Below are 27,373 nucleotides of genomic sequence, written 5' to 3'. Positions count from 1 at the left end.
TGCTGGACAAAAAAACCTTTCAGGCTAAAGCCAAGTTACAGAGGCAACACATTACACATTAATAAAAGCATGACTGTGCTGTTGGTAAGCCTCCAGAAATATTTTATAATACTTTATCTGAGAGCAAATACGCCTCAAGCATTTACTATATTTAATATTGAACATGTGATAGTTTCTTTTGTTAACTCTGTACAATAATGAAGGGCCTTACTTTAATGGAATTTGGAGTCCCAGCAGCCCTTAGGCATGACTGAAGGAGACCTTCTCAGACAGCAGAACATTTAAGTGATTACCTCATTTTCATGTGATGCGTTTGTTTAGAACAATGGTTGCATTTGTCTGTTAAGCTTATAACGTCTGGTAATGATAGAAGTCTGTTTTACTCATATTTCAAATGAACATGTGTGCTGTTGACATTTGGGTCTATCTTGGGTATATCAACTGTGGCCCAAAACATTTAAAAACACCACAGCAAAAGCAAAAAATTTAGTGAAACCCAAACCGAAAAAGGAAGGTACGTATTGGACAATGATTCCTCGTGGATGCACTAGCTGTCAGTCTGTGTCAAACGGTGTTGTTCTCCTTCCTTTGGAGTTAAGGCAGACTGGGTGCCTTGCAGCACATTGCTGCCTCACAGATTGTGATGATAAACTCAAAATGTTAAATTGAAAAGGTGAGAAGGGGAACAGGCTTGGTTGAAAAGGCATGCATTTAAAATTTCGCACACTTAGTATTAGTTTTAATTATAGAGGTACCGATTACCGGTTTAACAGTAAACCACGGTAGAAATGACGGGATTGATGGTAACCCCTAATTTCCACCAACTGAGGAACGGCTGCGGAGTCAATAGGTTTCCATTAAAGTTAATGTGTGTATTTTCATTGACTTAGGAACAGCTGTGTTCCGACTCCGTCCCAGCTCGGGCAAGGACTGTATTGGGAGGATCCATGAGTACCTTCTAGTTTGGTTCATGTACGTGCAGCATTGTAACATGCCAAAGGGCTGAGTGAAGGTAAACGTACTGTAGATCTGCTGCTGTGGTGATTATTAAATGCATCACATCACTGGTCTTATAGCTATGAAACAGATGTGCCAATCAGTTATACAAGATAATGGCAGCTCATCAAACGGAAACATTTACCACGAGAGAGAGCCTGGATAGTTCTGAGTCATAATATGAACACAAATCAACACAAATCTTCACTCAAAGACTAATGATTTTTCAGCAGTTAACCATAGAGAAATACACTGCAGGGTGTGTGAAGTTCCAGCATTCCTGTGTTTCAAATGAAATCACAATAAGCAAACACTCAAAGGCAATGAATAGAAATGCAGTGAAATGCGTGTTTGCCACATCCAGTACTGTGCTTGGAATATATATTATAAAAATACATTCTACATTCAGCTTCTCTTTAGCTTCTCCATCCTGGCCCACTCGACGGCGGTAGAGCATCCTTAAAAAAAAAATGTCTACAAAGTGACAATTTCAGTGTGATGATAGATGCTAAAACTGAAGCAACTATTAGAAGAGTCATAAAGTTGAGCTAACCCAGTGCTGTCACTCATGCAGCAACTTGTATCTAGAGTTTGAGAACAGCCACTAACATTAGCCACCTAACCCCTGAGTGTTTTGTATTTAGCTTTTGAATTACCTTTTTTTATTTGTAAGACGAGGATTGTTACTTTTTTGTTCAAAAGTTAGAAACTCTGGCTGTAAATCTCTTCATGACAAAACTGCCAACCCTTTACTGGCTCCAGCTTCTCAGATTGTTTGACTGATTGTTTTCTGTTTGACCTCACTGGACGACTGTATAAAATTAGAGGACCCCATCGTGGTTCTAAACGTGTAGTGGTTATTTGTTTGAACAATTTTTTCAAGTTATTAATCAAAGTATTTTTCTTGAAGGATAACACACAAGAAGATCTGACCCTGTTGGTTTTTCACTAACCTCAGACTGTAACATCCAACTTTAACTCATTATACCAATCACTTGTATTTTGTCTTTTTACCCTCCCCCTATGGTTTTTACTGCATTTTGTTTAACTAACCATATAGGAGCATTGCTAACCAATCATAAAAGAAAAGGAGAAAAGATAATGGGTATAAAAACAAAGTACAACCACACACGGGCGGCTGTGTCCAGCTGTTTATCCTCTCGGACTGCTCATTTGAGAATAATTGATCAGCACGCCTAAGCCAGGCTGCCTGTCTGCTCTCCCTCTGCCTCGAAGAGAGCCCATTACTTTTTTTCTTGGAAGTAGCACAGCGGTTTGACCCCAGCTACACTGTGTGGCTTTGCAGCTGATGCTCTGAGGGAGAGAAAAAGGCTGGGTGTGTTTGTGTAATTATCCAGTATCAGGGCTGCTGATGAGTTGTCTACATCCACTGGCACTTTTTTAATGAGAATTCATGGTAGACGATAGTTCAAAACGCAGTGTGTGGCAGAGTGAGATCTGCACACTACGTTCTTCATAGAGGTGGGGTTTGAATCTCAAAAGAGAAAAGGAAGAAGAAGAATCATCCACAAAAATATTATCAGGTTGGTAAACTTCATTGAAATCACAAAATCACAATTTTCTGGAGAGAAGTAACTCAACTTGATACAAACTGTAATTGGTATTAAAAAATTGTAATGCGATTATTAAAAGATTACATGTTTAACCCTAGATCAGAGGATGTTAAAACACTCAGAAAGCACAACAAATTTGTGGCTGATATTCCTTATGCTGCAACAGCTACAACAACCTACGTCCATCTGCATCCCACACACACACTTGTAGTCACACGCGCAAAACGCTCAAGTAGCAGAACTAATATCCGGCTATATTAACACGTCTGGCAAGACAGGTCACATGACCATGTTACTTTGCGGTGAAAATCTTGGATGTATAAATTGAAAATGCAGGAGGCAATAGTTTGAAGAAAAAACAACAATGGAAAAAAGTAATACCAGGTGTTGAGTTGTTTGGGCCGATTGAAATTCATTTGTCACAATTATACACTTCTCAATAAAAACAAAAACAATTAAAGCTGCAAGCAACGTTGGACCGGCCGTTTCTAATGTGTGCGCGTCGGGGTTACTGGCGGACGCCGCTACTTGCAACCGTGCATTTGTGCGGCTCTCAGACACTTGCAAATCATCACCAATGAAGATGGCACTCCCTGCTGAGTTCAAAGATACCTCATACAAGACTCTACGTCATACAGTTCACATTATCTGTGAAAGGGGGTGTGGCCGAATCATAGGGGGCGGGTCAAACCTTCACCAATGAAAGAGACTCGTAGTAAACAAAATGTCCTGAAAGAAATGCCCGTGTTGTTAATTTAACCCTTGTGTTGTCTTCCCGTAGACCAACATTTAGTCTTTCTGGGTCCAAATTTTAAGTTAAAACCTTTTTAAGACACTTTTGTCACTTTTCCCAAAGTTCTTTTTCGATTTTTGTTGTTGTTGATATTTTTGTGGTTTTGACAAAGTTTTTGAAACTTTCCCCGACATTTGTTGTCACTTTTTGACGTTTTCTAACTTTTCTCGTAGTTCTTTCTCACTTTATACAATGCCTTGCTCGATTTATTTCAGACTTTTTTGTCGTTTTCCCCAACATTTCTACAGTGTTCTTAAATCTTTTTTTCTTTTCTTAAAATGCTATGAAATTAAAACACACAAATTCAATGAAAAAAGTGAACTGATCAGTTATTTAACTTGTGAGGAGCGTTGTATGGAACCATCCACGTTATTTTTTACAATTTGTTTGAAGGAAACCCAAATTTCTCATTTAGAAACTTTTTGAAAATGGGTCAAATTTGACCCCAAGGACAACAGTTGGGTTAATCATTTTCTTTGGATGAACATTTACCTCCGGACAAAAACCCATATTTAGTATATTTTAATTAACATGTAAAATAATTTGAGCCAATTTATATTTTGGGGGGTTAGGATGCAAATGAGCGTTTGCGTTTCCACTGGTTGAGATGACTCTCCAGCTGATGTTCATACTTTTTGTCAAGAACATCCATGAGGTTCTTGTTGTTTTGGTCCTGCATCTCTAGCTGGGCTCTATGGGACGCCTGGGATCTTTCCAGAATCTCCTTTGCCTCCTCGTCCTGTTTTAGGAGAACTTCCTACACCTTGCTCAATGTATCCTTTAGCTCCTGAGCTTGAGCCCTCTCAATCTCCAGATGGCTCTCCAACATCACGTTGGTGGTGTTACCTACCGTGAGCATCTGTCTCTCTTCTTGACGCTTCAACTTCTGAGTCGCCACAATATTTTTAAGGGCCTGCATCTCTCCCTTCATATGCTTTAAATCGACTTTCATGGCTTCAGTAATGAAGGTCTGCAGGTCCAGATCTTCTTCGGCTTTTTCCAGCTGGGATTTCAGACGCTCTGTTTCCCCTGGTGGGGAGTGGACACGTTCAGCCGGAGCCAGAGCCTCCTTTTCCTGTTCTAGGAGAGCTTCCTCCATCTTGCTCAATTTATCCTTCATCTCCTGAGCTTGAGCCCTTTCCATCTCCAGAAAGCTCTCCAACTCTAGCTCCACGTTGGTCTTACTTACCTTGAGCATCTGTCTCTCTTTACAAAGCTCAATCTTCTGAGTCTCATCTTCCTTTTTCAGGGCCTCCTTCTCTCCCTTCATCTTCTCCAATTCGACCTTCAGGTCTTCAGTAATGAAGTGCCGCATTTCCAGATCTTTTTGGGCTTTTCGCAGCCTGTTGCTGAATTTTCCCAGCTGGGATTTCAGATGCTCTGTTTCCCTGGTGGTGAGTGGACACGTTCAGTTGGAACCTCATCCAGCTGGGCTCTATGGGAAGCCTGGGATCTTTCCCGTATCTCCTTTGCCTCCTTCTCCTGTTCTAGGAGAGCTTCCTCCATCTTGCTCAATTTATCCTTCAGCTCCTGAGCTTGAGCCCTTTCCATCTCCAGGAAGCTCTCCAATTCTAGCTCCACGTTGGTCTTACTTACCTTGAGCTTGACTCTCTTTACAAAGCTCCATCTTATGAGTCTCCACTTCCTTTTTCAGGGCCTCCTTTTCTCCCTATATCTGCTCCAATTCGACCTTCTGGTTTTCAGTGATGAAGTACTGGAGGTCCAGATCTTTTTGGGCTTTTCGCAGCCTGTTTCCCAGCTGGGATTTCAGATGCTCTGTTTCCCTGGTTGGGGAGGGGACACGTTCAGCAAGCTGAAGTTTCAAGTCACAGATCTCTCTCTGCATCAGCTCTTTCTCTTGGCCCCAACTGCTGCCCTCTCTCTGTTGTTGGAGCTGATCGAGGAGATCGGCCAACAAGTCCTCTCGAATGATCAGGTGAACTCTCCCCTCAGATTGACAGTGGGTGAGCGTCGCCTCGCTGTCCTTCAGCTCACAGCGTACTTGTTGTTCAAGGTAAGTGAGATAGAAATTGATTGGTTGAATCTCTCTGCAGTTGAAGTCCATGTTTTCCAGTGTTTTTTCTCCTTTTGCAACGTGCACCTTTGGATTGTCAAATGACTCTCTGATACAAACTGCTGTTTGAGTGAATGTGTGTCAGAACTAAAGTTGGGTCCCAGTATTCAGTGTGTTGTTATGACAACTACAACATGTATTATGTTTTCAGTCCAAATGGTTATTGATTCTATTCCATTCTAGCTTTGATTCTATTGTTGCTATGAGACATCAGTTTTTTATGTTTGAATATACAGAATGAATGTAATGATTTCTGATGATTCCTAAAATATGGCAGAAAGAAAACTTATACAACACAAAATAGGGAAAGGAAAAAGATGAGTAGTACACACAAGTATGCACCAGTTGCAACGTCATTTTCTCCATTCACCATGTGCGCTCAGCAACTACCTGTTTAAAAAAAAAAAAAGACTTCCTTAAGTTTAAATATGGCTTTCGGTGCTCGGGCCCTAATTAAATCCATAAGAAAAGTGACATACAACACTATAGAGTAAGAAAAATAGAAAACAAGGTGGTGGGTGGGGGGCTTGCCACAGATCTCAAAGAGGAGACAGACTGCCTGAAGGAAGAAGCTCCTCCTCAGCCTCTCTAAGTTTGCTCTCAGGCAGCGATAACACCTCCCTTATGGCAGCAGAGTGAACAGTTAGTTTCTGGGGTGACTGGGTTCCCTGAGAATTTTTGTGGTCTTAGCCATACAGCGCCGAGCAAACCACCCTCCTAAGTTTCTGAGCACCCTGACGGGGAGCTTAAAGCCTCTTGGGCGTCTGAGATGGTGGAGATGCTGATAGGTCTTCTTCACTAGGGGGGTGATGTGGAGGAACCATGTTAGGTCTTGAGTGATATGCACCTCAAGGTATTTGCAGCTGTCCACCCTTTCCACCAGAGCCCCACTGATCCTGATCCTGAGTGGATTGTAGATCCTCTGCTGTTTCTTGCCAAAGTCCACAATCAGTTCTTTAGTGTATGTGATTTTCATCATGAGATTTTTTTCCTTGCACCAATTCTCAAGGTGGTTGATTTCCATTGGGTAGGCCTTCTCATCATTATCGGTGAGTTCCACTACAGCTGTAATGTCGGCAAACTTTCCAATGATGTTGGAGTCTGACGTGGCCATGCAGTCGTAGGTGTATAATTAGTACAGCAGGAGGCTCAATACACAGCCTTGTGGGGATTCCAAACAACAGTGTTTCCAAATGTCTCTGTTTTGGAGGCCTTGAAAACACAAGAGTTTTGTGGATGCGAGGCTCAAAGGTAGAAAAAGATATATTTTTTTAAACTAAAAATTAGTAGTGTAGATGACACCAGCACTGTTGCACTATTACTGCTACTTTTACTTGTCTTCTTTGTCCACTGCAAAACTAAAGTTCCTACTTTCCAACTTTGACCTACTGTATTTGCCGTACTTGTTTCCTGTGCCCTGAGGGGTTATTTTCCTCATTATGGGTGCTGCCTCTTTTGGTGTCCCCTCCAAATAAAGTGGATCAGATTATCTTGATAACCTACCTTAGTGAAGTTGCCATGGTGTGAGATCTCAGCAAATACTTAAGTTAGCTGTCATAACTGATAAAACCAATGGCCAGAGCGACAGAAATAAAACTGTTAGTAAACAGTAGGTGATCACTGTTGGGGAATATTTTACCAGTGTTTGCTAAGCTTCAAGGTTTTCCAGTTTTTAATTCAGCCATAGGATATATTGTAATCATTGTCTCTACACCATCATTGCAACTTGAAAGACAGTCAACTGCAATGAAAAGCAATCAGCTTTTTATTCTTTCTCCCTTTGATGAAAATGCTGTGTAAATACTGTTCTGAATAAGATGGAGTAGAATTTCACACACTGCACACAAGCTTCTTTGCACAAGCTTCAATCAAATTAACATTAGAGGACTATTACGTAAGACTGTCTTTTTAAATAGCAGACTAAATTGTCTGCAGTATAAGGGGTGCAAAAGCTGGATTATGTTCTATTACAATCCCCCTCAATGAATAATACAATAGGCCCCCCAGGACCAAATGGAGATTGGACTCACCTTTTCATGTCCGTCTTCCATTTGCCCATTTGTGCTCAGGGACCTGCTGCCAGAGTGTGACTCCTGTCTGGTCAGTAATTCAGCCACACACAGAGGCTGAATGCGGCCAGATGTCCTGATGGTATCACTGATCCATACATTTATAACACTGATGTGCACGTCCAGGGACGTCTTGGCATTTGACAGGATTCCTTCGTCCCCACACATGACAAATGTCACCTTTTATTCTTGCCAGCTAAAATGGAACCAATGCATTTTTGTTGTATGGTGACCTTTTAGGAAACATCAAACAATAATCTATTTTCTTTTTCTTTTGTAGCAGTCGGCAGGGTGTCTTTCAGCAGAATAGTAACAAAAGTGCAAATACAAAAGAGTGTGGTTGCACCATATAAGAATTTGCATGTTATAAATAACTAAGTGATTAATCTAAAGTGATTAATTTGATACAATCTCAGTAAAGGCATTGGCATATTTTCTCCTTCTCAGTCTCTTTGTCATCAATGCCCCAACTCTATCAACATGAAAGACTCCGGTCCTGCTGATCCAACTTTTCATTTGGATGAGATTATGCTTTTTGCAATCAAGCTTGGCAATATCAGAAAATCATACAGGGATCAGCAAGCAAGAAAAGAAGCTATGAATATCATTGAAGCTTTGTCTGTCTTTGCACTTTCTTCAAAGCAGAAATTCAGTGGGCAAGTGTAGTATGAGAGAGAATAAGGTCTCACACATCAGGCAATCACTGTCATTACTCTGAGCCGGCATGGTAGGGTGCGAATGTGCGTCTGAATGTGGTCTGAGTGATCGGATGCCAAGTGGTTACACTTTTCAAGACAGACAGGGTGTGCTGCAATATAATGTAATGGCGAGGCAAAAGCAGTTGCAGTGCACTTAATGTTACACTTACTCTGAGGCAAACAGGCACAACAGAGTTCTCTATGCCCGGTAACAGACTGACTGACATGCTGGACGTTGTAGGGCAAGACAGGGCAACTTCACTTCTACAGCACATTTCAGCAACGTAGCAATTCAAAATGCTTAAAAAAAAATTGAAAACCGTCATGAAAGAGAAGGAAAGCAACAGGCTAAAACAAAATAAGCAACAGGAGTTAGGGAGGAGTTTTATTGTGTGTGGTGTGTACATTTTTCTAAATAATTAACAAAATGTAACTAGAACTGCAAGCCGTTATGACGCGATCCAAGCCTCCCGGCGCAAGTTGCCCCTGACGACCCGGGGAGCGCGCAAAAGCAGAACCCAAAGTCTGACAGTGTGGAGGCAAACGTCAGTAATTATCGAGAACTGGGAGCTGTAACCGTAACGGTCTAAGCTCCCACCTGAGGAAATTAACACAGCAAAAAATCGACCAATCAGAATTTTTGTCGAGCCAGAACGTATCGACCAATAAATCAACCAGTCGACTGGGAGATTACAGTCCTAAGAGCCACACAGAGCGTTATGCTGAATAAGCATAAGTTTCATGTTGCTAGAAATTACTACAGCAGAGATATTGCAATCGCAAATATTCCATTTGCATGCATTGAGTTATTGGCCAAAACACATATTCGTTGATTATAGCTTCAAACAAATTTTGGTACAGAGCATCAAAGGGGGATGTTGAACAATCCTCCCTAGTAATCTGCTGATTTCATTTAATTTGGCCGAGATATAACATTTGTTTTTGGTAGCTAGTTAGGATATTTTGATTGGTTGTCAAATGGGCGTACTTGAACGTAGAAAAATGTTTTTTATAACTTTTGTTCAGGGCCATCTGGAGATGCTACCTACCATGTTTTGTGCAGATCGGTTGCACGACCTAGGACGAGTTTGAATAAGTTGGTTTTCCACATTGCACAATATTGCGAGGCCTTCATCCTATGATTCAGCTTAATTCAAGGAACATGTATATTTAAGGTTTTCTAATGTGTAATATGGTGTTAAGGAACATTGTATCCTGAACGGCACACTTCATTGCTGAGGCGGCGCTGTTACCTCCACTCATGAACTTTAAACCGTTAAATCTTCAAAATATACGGTCATGCAACACACTGAAAGCTTTGCTTCTCATGATTCAATTTAGCCCACACACATAGCTTAACTGTAATAAAGTTGCCATAACAAAGAAGGTGCAGCTAATGTTGAGAGTTGTTTGCATTTCTTACCTTTTCATTCACCCTTTATCCACATGGGTGATATTTTCTAAAAACCTTTTTTTTCATAACTCGCCCAAGAGTCCATGGAATATCCAAGCAAGCCATTTTATCCAAAACTAGCTGTTTGCCTCACAATCTTAAAGTTACGAGACCGAAAGACAAAAAAAGACAAATGCTGTTACACTTCCGGGCTTTTCAAATGGGTCTGACTTCTCACGCGAGACTTCTAACGGCGGGGTGGCGGAGATAGACTCACATAAAGCCAATGATGCCTCAGACGCGATGTAGCGACACATGGTGTTCGATTGACAGTTTCTCAAACCGTTTTACAAGACCCTCCTACCTTTTTAGCCAATATTCAAACGTGCCCATGGATGCATTGAATCATCCTGTGCGGTGTTTTATCAGTGTTTTATCATAAACAGGAACTGTTACAATGCCTAGCACATCCTGAACAATTTGTAATTACTTATTTCTATATATTTATATAAATAGTTATTTTAAGTTTGTGTGTTTGAGAAGTTTTGTATTTTGCACTTTTTTGGTCTTCTTGCTTTGCACTTGCCAGATAGAAATAAGAAAAACGCACAGACATACCCGTAGAAAGAAAATCATTTTTGAGTCTTTTGACTTATATTTTTTTTCTGTAGTAGGTTGAGACATGATGCTCTGGCTTTGTGTATTCTGTATCTCACCTAGATGTGTTAACAGCAGTGTATTTGAGTCATTTTACAGATGTATGACTTGGATGGGGAAAAACAATCGATTCAAGCCTCTGTAACTTTGTCAGTAAGGCTTAGAATCACTTGTAACAAGAACTTAAGTGTTACCTTTCCAGTGATAGCACTCCCCAGAGTGTCAAAGTATATGTGAGCTGTACCACTTTTAATTTGGGTTTGTTTGGAAGCCTGGAATTTCAGCCGTTTCATAACAGGTTGAAGGCAAAAAAAATTATAGCGCCACCTAGTGGTCCACATATGTAATTTTTGGTAGGTGAGGTCCATGACCCATCTTACATCTACCCTGTTGTTCACATTAGAGTAAGTGGTGAATATAAATGGGAGTCCCTTAGGCCGTGCCCACTTTGACCAATCAGTATGCCACTATAGTTGAGGCCTTATGGTACCCATCAAATTTTGTAAAAATGGGATGAGCTGTTCATCAGATATAAACTTTTTGTACTTGTAGCGCCCCCTAGTGGGAAATTCATAAAATGTATGGGGCACCTACAAAGGGTCATGGCAAACCTGAGTTCAGGGTGGAGCCCTGTTTTGATCGTTTGTCAATTTGGCAAAGTTATTAATACCCATATTCATAACTTTACTAATATTGATAACACATCTGTACGCATACCAGTTCCCAACAATGGATATAGCAGTGCTTTCAGACTCCACATCCAAAGCAAGATGCTCCAAATGGATAAAGACCGGGTTCCTGACTGTAAAAGCAGTGTTCTATGTGGCCATGGCCTAAGACTGTATTTTTCTATGTTCTGTCCTATTTCTACCTGCTGCTGCTAAGACCTACATTACACAGAGGCCATTAAAGTTATATCTTATGTAATCATCTCCCCTCTTCTCTTTTTCTTTCCCAGTGAGCTTTTAGGCCCAGACTTTACAGAGACCTACTACACAGAAGATGGAAGGCCAGTGACCGTGTCCAACAACAATTATACTGTAAGTATGAAGGGGTTTAAGTAAGTCTGTAGGAGGGTTCTTTTCTCCCTTCTCTTTTATGCTGTTATGCTGCAACTGCCAACTCTTTTACAAAGCATAACAATGTCTTGTATGTTTGAAATTAGGGCTTGATCAAACTAGAAGACCTTAGACATCCATTGGTACCAACTATGTCATGCTAGTCTTTATGTAAAGGGGGTTAAAAAATGGCCAAAATAGGCCAAACAATAAATAACCAAAAATAGCCTATATTTTGGTATGGGAAAAACTGGCATTTCTTTTTGTGATACTTTTTAATCATTTTTATCCGCGCCATGGCCAGTTCCAAATAGACCACATCCAGGTAGGAAAGGGTCCACATGCGGATAGACAGGTCGTGTGGTGTTTTCCAACGGGTTGCAACCCTCCTCTTTGCTGCTGTAAGTCCAGCAAACAGCACGTTTCTGTGTCCCAGAGAGCTGAAAGGCTGACAGGTCATTCAGAATCAAGACCTTAACAGTAACAGGCACAGGAACGTTAAACAAGGTGGAGATTTTGGATGCAGTACTGTTCCAGAAATGACCAACGGGAGAGCACTCCCAGAACATATGTAGATATGTGCCTTGTGCTTTAACTGGGTAGAAAGTCTATAAAGGGCTGTTAATTATTTTCATGTGATGCATTTTCACGGGGGTGAGAAGTCCTATGAATGAAATTGTAGTGAATCTGCCAATGGTCTGGATTGCGAGATACTTCTGGAATGCTAGACCATACATCATGCCAGTTGAGATCTCACGTGCCCATATCCTCTCAATAGGAAAGCCAGAGCGACCAGAGACCACCAAGAACTGATAAAGCCTAGACGCCATACCACAGTTTTTAGGCTGCACAGAGTAAATAACTTCCAAACAGAATGAATGGGTAAAGGCCTCTGCCAGGGAACACTGTGTGCCTTGAGTGCCGACCTTAACTGCAGGTAAAAGAAAAAGGAGGAACATAGTACATCAAATGTGTTCTGCAAGTCAGAGAATGGTAACAAGCCAACCTCGCTAAAAATGTCTTGTAGACAACAAACTCCCCTTTGTTCCCATTGTGGGGTACTATGTAGACACTTGTCAATGGAATGCCGGTAAAATGTATTCATTAAATAAGGAAATCAAGTAATTACACTACAGTTAACATTAGGGTAATTTGGCAGTAAAAACTGACAGTGTCAGTATAAAAATAAATCCACCTCACAGATTGACTTAATGAGCTTTCCTTTAGCGTCACCATGAATGACACTTTTCTTAAAGCTTCATTGTCTGAATTTAAGGAAAATGGTCACAAAATGTCCTCCTTATTCACTCAATACATTAATGTATGTATGCTGTGGCCAAGGGCTGACAGTAATATTAAACGGTCACTTCTGGGGTTTTTTCAATCTGGGCCTTAAGACCTATGAGAACAACATGCGAGATGGCCGGAGTCTGCAGCGGTTAAGCAAGCTGCAATGCACTGTTAATGGGCAATTGCAAACCTTCAATTTGGCCCTTTAAAGTTCTGTTTTTGCTGCTGAGAGGCTTAGATTATTATTCTAAGTGTCTGACAACATTATGGAAAGGATCCCTACAGAGATAGACCTTTTTGTTAAAGCGTAAGATCCTTACGAGCTAGACGGCTTTTAATAGTTTTTGTATTAGTATTTTGTTTCTGTTGACTTGGAATAGATTGTATTTTACAATGCTTAAATTAATTTTTATTTAAATGGATTCTGGTTGGTCTGGCGATTGCGACTTTGGATCTTACTAAAGAAAAGGTCAACCTCTATAGAGATCCTTTCTATAATTTTGTCAAACGATTATCAGTAATAATAATCTAAGCTGGTCAGTAGCACTTTTAGTGGACTGAAAATAATGCTGCGAAGATGCCCTTTAACGTTACATTGCAACTTGTTTCATTGCTGCCGACTGCTGCCGTCTCCTTAAATACTGCCCTGATTTTAAAAATCAGTCACTTGGACACAGCAAACATGGGAAATAGGTTTAAATATTCTTAAATTAACCTTTAAATGGACATCTCTGTCTCAACTTGTGAACCTGATGTTTAATTTATTTTCAAATGACTTAACACTGTAAAAAAGACATTCTACAGAATCTGTCTATACAAGTGTGTTTTTCAGTGCCGGACATCAAATAACATTTTCTTTAATGCTGTCAGATCTATTAAGAAACCTACATTAAAGTTTTTGTGGGTAGCTCAGTATTTTCTGTCAAAATTATTATTGCAAAATATCCAATGACTAAGGTTTCTCATTTTTTATCATCTTCCCTTCAATTGCACTTTAAATATTAATAGTGTAATTTGAGAAAGTGCATTGAACGCACATAAGAAAGTGCATTGTAAAACCTGAGTAAGTGCACTGTGAAGCTTTACCAGAGGGACCAAGCTCTAACCCTCTACCTCACAACAAAGTCTGTATAACTCTTTAACCAGAAACGGCCCCAAAATCACCATCGCTAGGCTCCTTTAAATAATCGGTACTTTTAGATTTCTAGTACACAACGTTATCTTGAAATTACGTGTAAAGCCTTGTTTTTAAAAACATTTTGAAATCGGTAAAGATTGTAGTAACCTAGCTAACTAGCAACTTTGCTAACGTTTTTTTTTACCTTAAGTGTGCTCCGCATGTCCCAATTTGCTTGGAATAACGTTACAAGGGGTTTCCAGACCAGCGAGACACGAAGGTAACATTAGTAACTATTCTTCTATGTAGAGCCTCGTTTTTTGAATGACAACTTGAACTGTGCTAATGTAACATTAGCTTCCCTAACAAACTGTTACTCTGCGAACTTCATTCTTTTCTTAAATTCAGTCAGCTCTGCGTGTTCATCTTTGTTTAGAATGCACAGGGTTTCCAGACCAAGATAACATGAAGGCAAGTTCAAGTAATAACGCGGCTCCTCCAACTTTACAATGAGTAAATTAAACAAGGTTATTGTTGTGTGTATGTATTTCACAAAAATGTGTTTGGATTACTTCGATACATTTTGTAAAGGAAAAAATGTACAATGTCTTCTGTTTTGAATAAATGCAGGTTAATTCAAAACATGATGTATTTAAATAAGGATACAAATTTAACATTTGATTGTTAATATCTCAGATTTAATTATGTAAAGTCTACATCCACTCAGATTATTATCAGTATTTTTTCAGTGTGCACACCAAGTACACGTCTTTCATTGTGTCAAATGTTAATAAACATTGTTTATAAAAATTAAAAAAACTTTTAAATAGCTTATGATCTGTATATCTGTAATCTGTTGTGCAACACTAAATATGTGATCATATTGAGGAAAAGTCAGCACCTCAAATGCATTTTCTCAACACTTTCTGTTAAGGCAGATTTTCTGAGGTCCTCATTTTTGGTGGAAATCTGTATTTTAAAAAGTATACTAATTATATGACTGAATAAAAACCATGTAATAGACACTATAATGGTTACATTGTGAAACTCAATGTCAAAATCCACTTCAGACTCAAATGCGTTGACACAAGGGACTAAGGCCTGATGTTGAGTTACTGTTCAAGGCTCTTACACTAGACAATACCGAGTGCCCATCATCCTGCAGTCAAAGAAGGCAAAGGCCATACATTTTGATAGAAAACAGTAAAATGTTTGCTGCTTGCCTTAAAGGACCTTAGTTTCCTTAGTAAAAAAAAAAGAGATTCAAATTTAGAGATTTGAAATTGTGGGAAAACAACAACCTTTTGGTGATTGCCTCTTTGGTCTTCCATCAACAGTATTTAACAAAATCCCAGTCCTCTCCATGCAACGTCTATTGAAGTCACTTGATTTCAATCTTTAAAGACTCCAGTTATCAGAATCTTTGCAGACTGTTCACATCTCAAGCGTTTTTGATGATTGGAGGTGGTTAAGCACCCTGATTGGCCCTTTGATCAACATCATGGAAACCAAATCATCCATTTGTCCTCAGTAGATGTTTGGCTGCAGTGGTGCATGCCCAATTCCGTACGCTTATGCTTAGTTAAATGATGAATCTTCTTCTTTAAACAAATACAAGTTGATTAAAATGAATGGTTAGTTTTAGAGTTTTTTAGGTTATGCAAGTGGATGCAGTTACCCACTGTATACAACGTTCACTTGCTGTGTGGCTTGTTCAAGTAGTCCATGCTAGGTCAAAAAAATCTTTCTCTACTTTGACAATGAGTTCCTGCAGCATTGACAGACGATTGCAACTACTACTGCAATGCAGTGAAAAATAAATAAATACTTTAAATCACAGGATATTTCCGAGAGAGTTATACATTGTCAAACAAAGTGAACTAAATCAGAGTTAAAATAACGTGCTGGGAACATGTTTGATGTTTGAGGGGTTTTTCTGCACAGTAGGCCCTCACAGATGGCAGGTTGTTCCCCGCACAGCTGAAACAAGGCCTAGTGGGCCTATCTCTTGGACTGCATTTACATCACAACCTTCACCTGTAACCAGACTAATTCCTTGCTTATGGGTGGCAGGTAGATTTCTCACTGACCCTTGTTTTGAAAGGGATCATTTCATTCTTTGATGAGCTGACAGACTGTAGAATTGTCAAAAATTGAAGTGCAGCCATAATTTTAACCTTATGGTGATAAAGCTTATTTAAACATTAGCAGCAGGTCTTAACGCCCATAGACAGAGTTGCTGTTTGAAATCATGAAAGTTGTGATTCATTTGTACTTTAAAGGTTGAAAGAGTTTTTGTGGAGTTTTTTGTCTCTCTTTCTCTTTTGTATAAGTTACAAAACTGTAGTGAGCAGAGCAAGTCAGGTATTCTGGCAGCTTGTGGTAGTCTCTGGTATTAAAAAAATCTCTTGCTTTTATTTTTCCCAGGAATGGGAACAGAACTCCAAAGGGTCCACATTCACTGCTGCCCTACTATTTACAATTAATTAGGGTGTAAATTGCCTTTCATGCTTCTTCTAGTCAGTGCGTGTGGGGAAGCTGTGGACAGCGATCTTACGCAACCGGGGCCTGGGCGACTGTGTGTTGAGGGTCTGAGTGCCCAGTTGTGCACATCCAACATTTTGTAACAACGCAGACGTGGTTTAAGACTACTTACATTGTAATGGTTGGCTATACAACAGAAGAAGTCCGTTCTTAGAGCCGCCCTGACCGCCATTCTGACAGCAATCTGGACTGGTAACATTTTTTTAATTGTATGGGTTTAACGCTAGAGTGTGACAAAAGGGCTTTGTAGTCCCTGTTAAGGTTCACTGATTGGGCCAACCGCAAGAAGCATGACACCCGTTACAGTACACAAAATCTGGTGTACAGTCACAGTTTGGTATGTTTTAGTGCTGCAGGGAACTAAAGCACAAAAGGTCACTTCTGTCACTTATTTAGAAAAATGTAGGCCTAAAGGTTAAATGGTTGCTAATTGGCCACAATATTCACTGTAAGATTATGGCAGTCAAATGTTGGCATATGGTCAGTAAAAATAAATTAAAAGTGTGTGTGTGTGTGTGTGTGTGTGTGTGTGAGACCTTAGATACGCCATGCTAAGCAATGAGTCTGCTCAGCAATCAGTAAATATAATGTGATGGTATGTTTAACAACAAGACAAGCTAGCAATCCAACCATTTCACTGTCCCAAAACAATATTAAGATCTTCACAAACAAATTATCCGATATGTGTACTTTTGGCTGGAAATAGTGACCTATGCAGTAGTTGTGTTTTGGTCACCGTATTGGTATGCGCATTTTGAAGTAATGCATTAGAAAATGTTGATGGGAGCTGCAAAGTTCGAAAAAAAAAAAAACATCCTCAAATTTGCTCAAGTTGGTTTTTGCCTCTTTTCGAAAAATAGTTAATGCGCAAAATGGAAGGTGGAAACAGCTTTGGTGAATAAGTTAAGATGTAGCAAACATGTAACTCACATGACTATAATCCGGGTATTAATCGGATGGGGGAAGGATCGGGAAATGGGTCCCATCCAGTGCGCCGTACACTTGTGGCAAAAGGTCCGTAGTGGAGTTGTTGTGCACTATTGCCTGCCAGAACTACGCTTTGCGTATTCTAGTTAATTTGCTCAAAACTAGTTAATGTAAACGCTTCTAATTTGGTTTTGATTTTTTGCAACATTTTAAAACTTGACAATTCACTTGACAATTAGATGGAAACATGGCTAGTGATCAAGATGTGAGATAGCACTATCCGCTGGGAAACAGTCAGTTCAGACGGTGCAACTTACTTCTTGCAGCTTGTGTGTTAGCACCATCCCGTGGTCTTCAGAAGACGAGTATTTACCCAGACCATGGTATAAATTCTGTTAATATGTTGATGTTGCTGATAAGGTCAGTGTGAAAACATTGCCTTTCTAAGTCTGCATTTAATGCCACCTGAACAGCTTTGAATTAACACACGGTCTGTAACACCATCAATGTCGGCTGCACCCGAGGCAAATCTGCACAAACATTGTCATAGCTTTATAAAGCTTTCCTCCAGATGCATATGAAGTATTGATTGCAATTACTTTCTTTTTCAGGACCACTGCTTCTACCATGGCCATGTGAGAGGACATCCAGAGTCCTGGGTAGCTCTCAGCACATGCTCCGGAGTCAGGTACAGTACAGGAAACACTGTTTCAGTATCTTTATGTTATTTATGTTACCAGTTTAGATAAGGCTGCACTGATTTGATTTGACCCAGACAAATGGCAGTAGGTTAAAAATTGTATTTATTCAAATGCTGGATTTGATTCAGTCTAGTTGACAGTAAACTGGTTAAATGAGCTGACATATTGCACTGTTTCCTCTGGGTGGTCAAAGACATATACCATATAACTGCAATGTCCCATGTTTCCTGTCTGTTTCTATTGCCACTGATCAAAATGCCCCCAAAATATTGCAACAACAACAAAGTCTACAGCCATGCTAGCAGTTCTATGAGGCTGTACTTAGGCACAGTGGTGCGTGAAATAATGTTGCTCTGTAACATCCAACAGAGCAACATCATGATTTATTTTTGTTTGTGTCCTGATAAATGTAAGTCCAATATTGACTCTCGTTTTGCTCCTAACAAAAAGTTACTCTGCATCCACAATAGTTCGGCCACTCCTCCTAAAACCTTTGTCAGAATTTTTGATACGTCTATCCATTTTCGATAATTCTGTACAAGCTGATCAATTTTTATCAACGGGTCATTTTCTTATATCTTATAACAATACGCGTTGACGTATCAACCTGAAATGCGAGACACGTTCAAGAGTTTTCACTAAAATTCCCTATTAAAGCACATTGCACTTTACCTCTAAGGGGTTCTGCAAATGCAATAATGTACATGTCATTTGCATGATGGAGGTTGATGTCTCCGTAAAGTTGGGTAATAGTTGATTAAAGTAGTAGTAAAACAGTAAAGTATTACAACTCATCTAGATTGCTAGATGTTTCACATTTCAAACTTAATATTTTTTCAATAAATCAAGCATACGTCCTACAAAGCTGAAATGTTTTCAGCACATCCACAGAATTGTGACAAATGCAAAGTGTGCAACAACATTTTACATCTGTATCTACATCTGCATTTACTGTACATCTGTCATAAAACTGGAAACATGTATGAAACTGTCAGTTTGTTTTACTTAATAATCGACGGACACCTAATTACTACTACTATGACTATCTGTATAATTATCAACGTAAGATACAGCACTGCGTTGGGCTTTGGGTTGTTGTTTGATTAACTAAAGTCCATATTAACTGACAGATAAACATGGTATGGACATTTTAAAGATACTTTTTAATAGTATGATGGTTGTTGTTTTTTTAATCAAAAATGTGTTTTTGTAAACACACTTTTAATAACTATTGTATACTGTTATATTGTATATTACACCCTTATAAAATATAATTAGGGGTTTGTATATTTTGCCTATGTTACTGTACTTGGTAATTATACTACATCTGGCTCACTTGGACTTAGACCTGTAGACACAGAAAAGGTGTTTGCTGATTTGAATGGAAAAAAGAAAAGAAAAAGTATTATTGTGCAGCTTTAATGTTGAGCCTTTAATGCCACTGAGCCTGGAAACACCTTTTCATAACATAAAGTTCAACTTGCACTGTCGGAACTCTTTTTTTTTGTCATTAAAATGAATAATTTTATCCTCTTTAGGGATCCAGGAAGCAGTTTTAAACGTCTTAAATTTTCACAGCCTCAGACAGGTTTTAATGTGGAACGCCTTTCATATCGAAGGCTCCGAATGAAGCCTTCTCCTGGCAAAGATGCTGCATGTCCTCAGGATGTGTGTCCCAAAAATATATATTCATGGATTTGATCCAATAAAAGAGACATCAAGTTACAGCTCAGTGGGGCATTAGTAGGAATTTATTTCAAAGCCCGTTCCGTAAATCTAAACAGAGAAGAGTCTGAGCAAGTTTTTTTGGTAAGAAAATCTTTATATTTTTTCTATCTGATAGAGGCTGGTACAGTGCTGACACGTCCGTCTGCACTCTTCAGTCCCTCTGTCCTGCTCTGGGAAGGTAGCCAGATGCCGCGTGTTGACAGCAGCTTTGATGGAAACAGCAGACATTGGGGAGAATAGAGATCTGTAAGCCAGCAGAATGTAAATGGGTTCTAAATGTCCAGTCATTCACAGATTCCCAGTGTGAGCTGAGCCAGACAAGTTTGTTCTTGGACTGAAAAACAAAAAGTTTAAATTAAGCCTTTGACATTTATTCATTGATGTTGTTGTACATAAACAGATGGATAAATTATGACCTGGAGTTTGCTGACAAACACATTTTCTATGTCTTTTCTTCTTCTTGATTAAACTAGTGCAGTGTTCATTGAAAACGTGCTTCTTTGGGACTAGCGCATGCTTGGTCTGTGGTACTGTATTGTCCAGAACCAGGGTACCCCGAAATTACTTACAGAAGGACCCCAAAGCAACACAGCTATGGAGTTCTATTCCTATCTTTATTCAAGAGTGCATTCTTTCAATTTGAGAGTATTTCTCACTGGTATTAAGTTCAGATATTGCAATCAGTTCCTCAAAACCTTGCTCGCCCTTGCATCTGCTCTGCTTGTGCCCAAACTTTCTGCTTAGACTCATACATATTGTTTCTTGGACAGATTTCGTGCTCTCAGATTTGGCCCTTCTCCTTGAATTCAGGCTGATTCTGCTCGCTTGCAAATCTTCGCCTCTTGGATTTCTCCCGCACACTACTATTTTTTTTTTGTGTTACAACAAACCAATAGAATGCCAGCAGTAGTGTTGACCAATGAGGGTGTGTTCGCTTTACATTAGAATGTTGGTTGTGGACGGCTACTCTGTAACTGAGTTTATTTACCCTCAACGTCCATTGCTTTATTATGAGTATATGTCAACAATGTGCACAGAATGGTCGACGCTCTTTCATCTGCACCCATCAGAAAACGGGAGAAAGCTTTGAAGCGGGACATATTAAGTTACATCCACAACTAGGAAGGTGAGTAACATAAATGAAGCACCTAGAATATGGCGCTAGGTGCTTAATTAAGCTTGATGTCAATGAACAAATACATTTTCTTTATTATTTAGGTGGATTGGACAACATCACAACACGACGGACAGTATGTGTATATGTGATGACCCCACTTTGTATTTTTTCCTCGTTTGGTTAACCATGTTCCTGGGAATTTGGCTAATTTCATGTTAGAGCCAGTAGTAGAACCTAAACTGTAATATAACTGAAAGAACACAATAAACTGGATTGTTTGTGTCAGTTTTTGCAACACTGTTGTCTTCATAGAACATTAGTCTTAAAATTATGAATGTGTATGTCTGTTTAAAAAGTTGTAACGTTAAGGACAATTTCACCACTATTGTAAAAACAGATCTAGAAATGATATGCTTTCTTATTTGCTCTTTTTTTAATAAATACAAAGCAAACTGAACTCAAAAAACAAGTATTTTTTTTCCAGTTTCTTTTCTAAACAATAAAGAAAATCTCTTTGTTTACGGACATCTAGGCTATATGCTAGCGCCATGTGCTAGGTGCTTAATGCCTAGTTGTGGACGTAACTTAATATGTCCCGCTTCAAAGCTTTCTCCTGTTTTCTGATGGGTGCAGATGAAAGAGCGTTGACCATTCTGTGCACATTGTTGACACATACTCATAATAAAGCAATGGACGTTGGGGGTAAATAAACTCAGTTACAGAGCAGCCGTCCGCAACAGACGTTCTAACGTAAAGTGAACACACCCTCAACGGAGCAGGGATCACTTCATTGGTCAACACTTAAGCTGGCATTCTATTGGTTGGGTGATTTTGATAGTGTTGTAACACAAAAAATCTGAGCGTGCAGGAGAAATCTGAGAGGAGATTTGCAAGCGAGCAGAATCAGCCTGAATGCGAGAAGAAGGGCCAAAGCTGAGAGCAGGAAATCTTTCCAAGCAGCAACATATCTGAGTCTAAGCAGAAAGTTCGAGCACAAGCAGAGCAAATCCAAGCGTGTCAGTGACTATTTGAGTGTAAGAGCAAGGTTTTGAGGGAAATTATAACAAAATCTGAATCTAATATCAATAAGAAATGCTCTCAAATTGAAAGCATTCTTGAATAAAGACCGGAATATAACTCCATACACAGCTACTTTATATACTGTACTACTTACTTTCTTGTACTTCTACTTAAGAGAAAAACAATGTACTCTTATATTTAACTGATACATTGTTACTGGTTACGCTGCAGATTCAGATATTACTCACAAAATATCACAATATGATGCATTATTATTCAATAAACTAGCATCCAGCATCAATTTATTGTTGAAAATCATGTAACATTGGTAGCAGAAAAAAGTGGAGCGCAGTCCGAGCCGGTGAACCGTCAATGAACCCACTACTCATACAACGGAGTGTTTTTTTTGCGCATGTGGGTCTGCTCAGTTTTACATTGTATTGTTAAAAAAAAGTTTCACACTTTATTAATATTGAACATGTTGCGTGTTGAAACTTTACCAAAACTGCGCTACTACGTCATTAGATTGCCAGGAATACACCCACTACATGTGAAGTAAATCTCATTAATGGTTCTTGAGATATTTGAAAGATAACAGACATACGCCAGCTCTGGCTTGTTTGCATTGCAAGTCCTATAGTCCAGTGAGAAACAGCAGCTAGTAGCAGTTCAATCAAAAGAGACCTTAATATGAGTGAACAATTATTTATTGATGTGTGCACAATAAAATGATAAATCATCATCATATTTTAAAAGGGATCAAGAAGCCTTGAGTATCATAGAATACCCTCGATGGAGTTTAGACAGTGTTGGTGATGGTGATAAATGAAGATGGATGCTGAGATCTGGAGGATTGAGACGAGGGAGCGAGCTCTGGTGAGCTCAGACCTGGGCACTGGAAATGATGAGCTGTTGGGAGGAGGGTCGCGATGATTCACGCTGAAATTAGAGCAGACAGCAATGGAGAGGAGAATATTTAAGTACTGACTGCAATGATGTGATTGACTGATGAGAGATTGTGCTAAATCTAGATTAACTAACAGAGTAAACACCCCTAATCATCTGATGAGTGGAGAGGGAGGTGAATGAAAAGGAGTTGGTAACATTAGACGCAAAAACTAGTCTCGCTTTGCCAGACCCTCCTCCAAAGTGCGCTGAAGGAGGGTCCACATAGCATACGGGGATGGGAAGGGATGCTTTTGGTTTAATGGCAATGCCAATTCTGATTGGTTTAAAGTTTAAACCAATCAGAATTGGCATGGGCGGTGCTAAACTCTGCACAGAGCCGTTGCAAAATAGTTTTGGAGAGAAAACTCAGCTTGGACAGATTAGCTAGCTGTCTCAGTTTACCCTGCAGAGATCTGAGGAGCAGTGAACACTTTTCATGATCATGATTACAGCACAAACAATGTCCTGAATTTTAACAAGGATTTGAAAAATTACAATTTTTTGTAATTTCAGTCCTGGTATATGCTAAGTATGTTTTCATCCTACCTTGATGAACTATTTATTGTGTTCCAGTGCTGTATCAAATACCCTCCTCATTTTCGTGGTGGATTTAAGGCTTTTCTTCGGAATTGCCAAACTGCACAACCCTGCATTACTTGCAGGGAACTATGCAAAAGAAAAATCTCAAGATTGCAAAAATTGCCAATTACTGGAGGCCCCTGCTGCCAGGATAACAAAGTTTCACATCAGAATTTTTTGTTAAGGTTTCAGTATTGACCCTTCTCTGTCCTTATCTGCAGTCCTCCCAACAATTTTATGCTTACTACTAACTGAAATGTTGTCTCAAAAAGCACGGCTCCAAGCTTAGCTGTGCCCATATGGTCAGCTGTGTGGATGCACACAATAGCCAACAATTTCCAAAAACCAATTTGATTCTCTTTGTGCCTTTTGTACCTGCAGTAAAAAAAACAGCAACTCTGACAAGATGTTCACAGACAAAATGAAATGGGTTTTATACAAACTTCAAATGCATATTGACCTGCAGCCTGTACGAGCCATTATTTTCCAATGCCAGGACAGAGATGGAAACACAAGAAAGGCATATGCATTTCAAGATTTCTGGTGCCACAGTGACACTTTAATTTATGGATATCCATCCATCCATCCATCCATCCATCTATCTTCATCCGCTTATCCGGTATTGGGTCGCCAAGGCAGCAGCTCCAGCAGGGGACCCTAAACTTCCCTTTCCCCTATTGAATTTCTCAGAAGAAGAATCCTTGTAATGGCTAACTACAAAAACAATTCAAAAACATTTACAAAGTGATGATATCCTAGGTATGTTTAAAATGGTTTTAATGTCTTTGCATGGGTTTAAAGCATTTTAGACTCTTTATATTAGAGTGTGACTAATATTAATTTTTGAGGCTGAAATTTGACAGTCCAAAAATAAACTTATTAGTGTGGGACAAACTATGTAATGGGCAACACTGTGTATGACTCAAACATATCTTTGTCTTACACTTTTTGTTACCTAATGGCCAACACATATGGCGCTACTGATTTATCTATGATAAGGCCACTGATGTTGGATGATAAGCCCTGGCCTCGAAGTTACTGGCTCTGAGTATTTACTCAGCCATTTTTTTTGTGACATCCATGCGCTTGCACTTATTATCCTGCCTCATTTGTATTGTGGTTGTAGGTTGGTTGTCTGATCACTGAAAATGTGAAAAGAATATTTAGCCCTAGTTTTACAACATTAAGTTTTCATACTGTGCATACAAATTGACAAAGTAAAAGTGTATTTAAGTTCTTTGAGAAGTTACTGTGGATGTTGTGATGTGTTATCTGTCTTGTATCTTTAATGAGAGATACAAGCCTTTAAGAGGTCAGAGATCAGCGTACCTTTATCTTCTTGATACTCTGCTGGAATTTTGTAGGGTAAAGTTTAGGCTCAAGGTGAAATTTAGTCTGGATAGTTATCTTCAGCTAGTCCTTATTCCTTTGGGATTCTGGTAGCGGTTTAGGGTTATGGGTCACAAGTGACCTGTCAGAGGTCAGACACCATCTGGGATTGAGAGTCTGATGGATGTGGACTCCGTGAGAGAACGTTGTCACCAGATCTTCATACATCTGAGCGGAGCTCTTCCTGATTGGGACTCTGTCTTATCATGATCAAGATAGTCTTTTTCTATTTCTTTTTTTTTCTTTTATACTTGCACACATAGTTGGGATGTTCCCCAAGGCAGTCACTGTTGCCGAATGAATATTATGCTTTAAATTGCCTTTTGTCTAGGACAGCAAGTCTTCAGGCTGTATGTTCGTCATCATGGCTTTTCTATAAGGATGCATACCTGCAGTACCTTCAACCATAAAGAGCTTAACAGTGAGACTCCGGAAGTGAAAATCATATTCATTTTCTCCATGATGATTAATAACTATCAGGATGGATGGTGTATGCCCCTGTAAATGCCACAAGTCTGTATAAAATCAACCTTGTTTTAAGAAAAAACGGCTTTATCCGCAATGTCATGGCGGAGTACTGCACTACCCACAATCCTAAGCGTAACAGCAACTTCTCTGATTGGTGGAGCTCAATGTTCTTTTAATCATAAAGCACATCTAATCTTCTTCTGAGTCATACCTTGATCAAATCTGAACATATTATCTTTTATATCTGTATGAGGCACATTCACTTGGTTTAAAAATCATAGGAAAAAAGATGTTCCTTATATCAACCGCACTTGCCTGACAATCATATGTTATATGTTCCACTTATATGTTATGTTCCACTCCAGAGAGAAAGCTAAAGCAGGTAACCTAATAAATACAGACTATATGGCATTATGTCAGTGTAATGGTTGAATAAGTGACATGGATAAGTGAGAACTCTTTAGAAGACAGTTGTTTCACTGGTGCAGTGATATATCGTTTGGAATCAAAAATACAATTGTAGGCTACAATGGTTTTTCAACTAATAAATGTATCGCAAGTTGAGACCATGCCAGGATTTATAATACCTACTGGTTGAAAAAGAAACATTCTAGCAACCTAAAAAACAATTATTCCTGAAAAAAACATTTCAGTGTTTGCTTTAAATACTGCACCTCAGCTGCATTCATTGATCATTTTTTGGGCCTTTTTGGGTCAGCACAACTTGAATTTTCAAGAAAACGCATTACTTGGCTCCTTTCTGTGTTTTTGTCTTTCACACAGGGGCCTGATATCCTTGAATTCTAGTGGCACATACTACCTGGAGCCAATCAGTGGTGTGGATCCTCTTCACCATTCACTGTGGAGTGCAGAGGAACTGCCAATTAAAGGTGGAAACTGTGGACACGGCCAGCACACAACACAGTCCAACCACATCTCCAACCTGCTCAGACAGTTTCATTCAAGGGTGAGTCCCGCACCCACCAATGACACTCATTTGCTAGACAACTTGATTAGACCATACTAGGTTGTTTTCCTGATATAAAGTTAAGTATTGTGACAAAGTTACAGTTTTGTCTTTATCACGAACTTTAAAGGAACAGTCAACTAAATGGGGAATACACTGTTTTATTTTCCCAAACACAGAAGAAGCGAAGATCAAAAACCCCAAACAGACCAAAAAATTATTACTACTGCAATACCACTGCAAACATTATAAAAAATCTTGTAGCCTCTTCTAGTCACAGCTTTTGTTCAAAGGTTTTAATGTCATTTAGATGCAAAGGTAATCTATATTCCCTCCTGGGGCCTTTTTTGGCAAACAGGGTCCAATTGAAAAGTTATGTTTCAAAAGTATTGTCACATTCAACACCTGATGTCATACAACTGAGGACTTGTATCTCTTTCACACCAATAACCAGGGTCGGACCAGGGTTATCTGACCAGTGTTCAACCATTTTTTCAATTTAAACGAAGCCAGTGGACATGGGTTGATCTCTGGTCGTGACAATTCAAAAGTGATGCATACCAATTACCTCACATGCTAGAACTTGGCAGGGGTTTTACAAGTCAAATACAGCTAGTTTAACATACTCCAGTCCAGCTGTATGTCACCAGAGCTAATCTTTTGTGCTTAAATTCCTCATTGTGCAGTACGCAGGTTTAAAGTTTTCAATCACAGATAACCAACCATCACACTCAATAGATGATTTCATGGAGACAGATTCTTTCTCAGATTCGTTTCTTCTCAAATCTTTTATTCATTGCAAGTGCAGCAGTAAACAAGGAAGTAGGCTACTCTATTGACTGCTAACGCAGGGTTTTTACAGGCAGCGGTGGGCATCAGGGTTATTGAAGCCCACCGCTGCCAGTGTAAAGCACCGTATGTTGTTGTTTTTTGAAGTGAGAGGCACCTTTTGTGGCTTTGGTGTGAAAAACAAAATGAAGAATCTGTTCTTACATTATTTCATGATTTAATTATTTCCGAGGGAACAGGGTATTGGAACAATATAAAAGCTGTTACTGAGTTCATGGATGGATAAAAGTTTGCGTCTTCTCTGTTGGTTCAGAAAAACTGAAGCTCCATTTCTACTCTAACTGATTGCTGGTGTATAGGGTGCGTCACTCGGCTGACCAGGTGAATGACGGCATTGCCCAGATTCAGACAGAAGGCCAGGATTCCATCGAGAGCGGGGATTTCCCTTAATGCGCACTTCAGATCCCAATTTTAAGT

General features: G+C 39.4%; 1 protein-coding gene across 2 annotated transcripts in view; it reads left to right on the top strand.

Moving 5' to 3' along the window:
- adam19a (ADAM metallopeptidase domain 19a) overlaps window positions 1-27,373 on the top strand; it is a 158,663-nt gene that overhangs the window by 87,444 nt on the left and 43,846 nt on the right. For both annotated transcript variants that reach the window (XM_032544520.1, XM_032544521.1), the window contains exons 4-6: window positions 11,213-11,294; window positions 17,802-17,878; window positions 25,924-26,107. In XM_032544520.1, coding sequence (XP_032400411.1) covers window positions 11,213-11,294; window positions 17,802-17,878; window positions 25,924-26,107 — 343 coding nt within the window. The remainder of the gene's footprint in view (window positions 1-11,212; window positions 11,295-17,801; window positions 17,879-25,923; window positions 26,108-27,373) is intronic.

The sequence above is a fragment of the Etheostoma spectabile genome, chromosome 19, assembly GCF_008692095.1.
Source record: "Etheostoma spectabile isolate EspeVRDwgs_2016 chromosome 19, UIUC_Espe_1.0, whole genome shotgun sequence".
Classification (NCBI taxonomy): Eukaryota; Metazoa; Chordata; class Actinopteri; order Perciformes; family Percidae; genus Etheostoma; species Etheostoma spectabile.
Note: the sequence above shows the minus strand (reverse complement) of the source record. Positions and strands in the feature narration are given on the sequence as shown.